At 42.8% G+C, this 3,447-nt stretch overlaps 1 protein-coding gene across 1 annotated transcript; it reads right to left on the reverse strand.

The window, feature by feature from the left end:
- Positions 1-511: 511 nt before the first annotated feature.
- LOC103120450 (enhancer of rudimentary homolog) lies at positions 512-811 on the reverse strand. The gene has a single exon (XM_060203434.1). It carries the CDS (start codon positions 809-811, stop codon positions 512-514), a length of 300 nt encoding a protein of 99 aa, XP_060059417.1.
- Positions 812-3,447: the final 2,636 nt, after the last annotated feature.

The following is a 3,447-nucleotide window of genomic DNA, read 5'->3' on the forward strand; positions in this document are numbered from 1 at the left end:
CATTGTCTGGCACCCCAGAAAGCCAAATACTGCCACACCAGTTTGTTTTGTTTTGTTTCAGGAAAAGACGAACAGATTTTTTTTTTTTTTGTAACTAAAGAACATTTGTTTTTTCACTAACACTTTATCTTGAGGACACAATGAACTATTGTCACCACCCCCACCCCTCACTCCACCTTGTAGAAGGGTTAGTATAATGAGTATTATAGCAGGTATGAACAATTGAAAAGACTGGAACCAACATAAACTGACAAAGAATCACCTCCATCTAAAATATCATAGAAATGATTGAAGTAAAAAGAAAAAAAAGTGGGAGAAAGGGGCAAGAAGACTTTAGCTTGAACAAGATCCCCGCATTTTCTTTAACACAGTCTGTATTGGTTAGAATGTACCACAATGGAAACAGGATTACTGTAATAAAATTTTTTCACTATAGGAGGCTGTCCACATCTGTGTTCTGGGCCCAACCCCATGCCCCCTCATGCTTCCAGCTTAATTATTTCCCAGCCTGTTAAGCCTGTCGAGGAAGAAGCATGTAGATCTTCCCTTTAATCCAGTCTTTGTTATAAGGTTGGTATGTCTGGGTATCAGCTCGGTAAACAAGACAGCTTAGGTCTGCTAGATCATCAATAAAATCAAACAACTGACTGATGTCGTATGTGATAGAGAGACTGTTGGGATTCATTCTTTTCAGATGCTCTTCATACATTTTACGAACACCTTCCATGCATTCATTCACAGACTCGTAGTCTGCATAAGTTCTACCTTCTGGCCTCTTGGTAGGCTGTACCAACAAAATGGTGTGAGACATGGTACCAAATTCTCTTTCATTGCCAAGGGACAGATTTTATATATTTATTTATTTTCCCTTTTTGTTGCCCTTATTGTTTAACATTGTTGTAGTTATTGATGTCATCATTGTTGTTGGCTAGGACAGAGAGAAATGGAGAGAGGAGGGGAAGACAGAGAGGGGGAGAGAAAGATAGACACCTGCAGACCTGCTTCACCGCCTGTGAAGGGACTCCCTTGCAGGTGGGGAGCCGGGGGCTTGAACCGGGATCCTTAAGCCGGTCCTTGCATTTTGCGCCACGTGCGCTTAACCCGCTGCGCTACCGCCCAACTCCCCAAGGGACAGATTTTATGTGTAGTCTGAATTGCAGTAACTGCAGAAGCCAGGCTCAGATCTGCCTCTCTATCCATTTACTTTAGAGAATAGTTACATAGGCAGAAGAGGAGGTGATAAAACAGGAGTCCTGGGCGATAGAGACTCATCTTGAACTTCTCTACATCAAGACACAGGATACCAAAGTTGAGAGAAAGAGAGAGATAGATAGAGAGAGAGAGAGAGAGAGAGAGAGGGAGACCCTCTTCATAATTCATTACCCGCACAGCATGTCATTTCTATGTAAAGACAGGAGGGAGACTATACCAAATGCCAAGGTTCAGGGCTTACTGTTCTAAAGTCAATATTCAAGAGACAAGTACTGATAAGAGGAAAATAGGCCTATTTAGATGCTACTAGATCTGAAAATATGTCAGACTCTAAATATGTCATGTCTCTAAAAATCTGTCTTGTTCTCTGGCTAGGGATTTAGGGCTTTATGGGGACAGATAAGGAGGGGGAACTTAAAGGATAAGGGGATACATGTTCTGGTGAGGGGGAGAGAGTCTGATGACCATGTCATTTCTCTGGCACCAGTAGACTTACTCTAGTCATCTGAAAACAAATTCAAGGTAGTATAATTGTGCAAGACTTGCATCTGGAGGTGTTTGTGCTTAACATCAGAGGCTTCTCCATAAGCCATTACTTGTCTGCTTCCTGGTTTCCATCTGCAGTTGGCTCCTGTTTTATCAGCTAGTCCACAATTGTTTTTCTTTTCTTTTCAATTTATCTATTTATTTTGGATAGAGGCTGAGAGAAATTGAGAAAGAAAAGGGAGAGAGAGATGGAGAGAGAGGGAAGGAGGGAGGGAGGGAGAGAGGGGGGGGAGAGAGGCTTGTAGCATTGCTTCACCACTCGTGAAGCTTCCCCCTGCAGATGGGGACTGGAGGCTTGAACCCTAGTCCTTGCACACTGTAGCCTTGTACATCACCCAGCCCCATAAATTCAGTTAGCAAAAATATTTTTTCTCCTAGTAGCCAAGGCTAAGTAAAAATAATATTGGAAAGCCTGAAGTGAAGGTCATGAAGAGTGTTGCTATGGTAAAGTAGAGAGAGCAGAGAAAGTCCAAAATGAAAATACACAGTGGATAAGTCAAAAATTAAAATGGAGTTTCTCTTGCTCCAATACAGTATGTTTTCAAACATGTAGGAATTGTAATTCTCTCATATCTTTCCTGAAATTTTTTACTTCAGATATAATTCCAGCCACTATGAATATAAACAGAGAACCAGTGAATAAGAATACCCCAGTCTGAAAGAACATTGGTGGGGAGTAGTTATCCACAGTTAAACAAAGAATAAGTTCTGACAATAAGACTGGTAACTTAGTGCCACAGCTATCAGATATAAAGGGGAAAGTTCCGTAATGAAAGAAATCCAACTTTCAAGGCAGAGATAGTAGCTAATGGAACTCTAGATATCATGACAGCAGAGAATGTTACAAATAGCTAGAAACTTGGCTAGAAATAAGAGTTCTTGCTCTTTATGATTGGGGGGGGGGCGTTGGGAGTGAGTGGTAGCTCTCCACTCAGTTCTTCTGAGACTCAGGGAGGGGCTCAAGGTCATCCTGCATATCATCTGTCCTCCAGCTGTTCAGAAGAGGGAGTATTGAGGAGTGGGGGTCCGGGGGTGGCACATACAGCTGTGGTGGCACACATAGTACTAAGTGTGGTGACCTCTACAAGGACCTGCTGTGGGGAAGCTTCACAAGTGGTGAAGCAGGTCTACAGGTGTCTATTCTCTCTCCCTCTCTATTTCTACCTCCTCTCTCAATTTTCCTCTGTCCTATCAAATAAAATAAAATAGGAAAAAAAAAAAGGAAAAAGTTGGCCACCAGGAGCAGTGGATTTGTAGTGCTGGCATCGAGCCCCAGTGATAATTCTGGAGGGGAAATAAAGGAGGGTTATTTTAAGGAGTGTTTGGGGTCTTGACAGACCAGGCTCAGAGTGGAACATATAACTTCTGCCCACATTCAAGCCCACTGGGTCATGTGACTACACAGAATTGCAGGGGGAAACTGGGCCAGGTAATCTAGCATCTCCCCCTGGACAGAGAGGCCTAAGGACTCAGGTGAGCACTCAACAGTCCAGGAAGTACTTGTGATCTCTTTCTCCAAGACTTGTCTTCATCTTCCTTTATCAGAGTCTACTTACTTTGTTTAACCTTATCAGATAGGTAAGGCAGGAAAGTTCAACTTCAAAGGCAAGGCAGGCTCAACGCCACCCAGGAGAGAATAAAAGGTTAGGAGTACAAATGGGCATTTTCAGGGGATTGTTCTCAAGCTCC

Source organism: Erinaceus europaeus, chromosome 1, assembly GCF_950295315.1.
Source record: "Erinaceus europaeus chromosome 1, mEriEur2.1, whole genome shotgun sequence".
NCBI lineage: Eukaryota > Metazoa > Chordata > Mammalia > Eulipotyphla > Erinaceidae > Erinaceus > Erinaceus europaeus.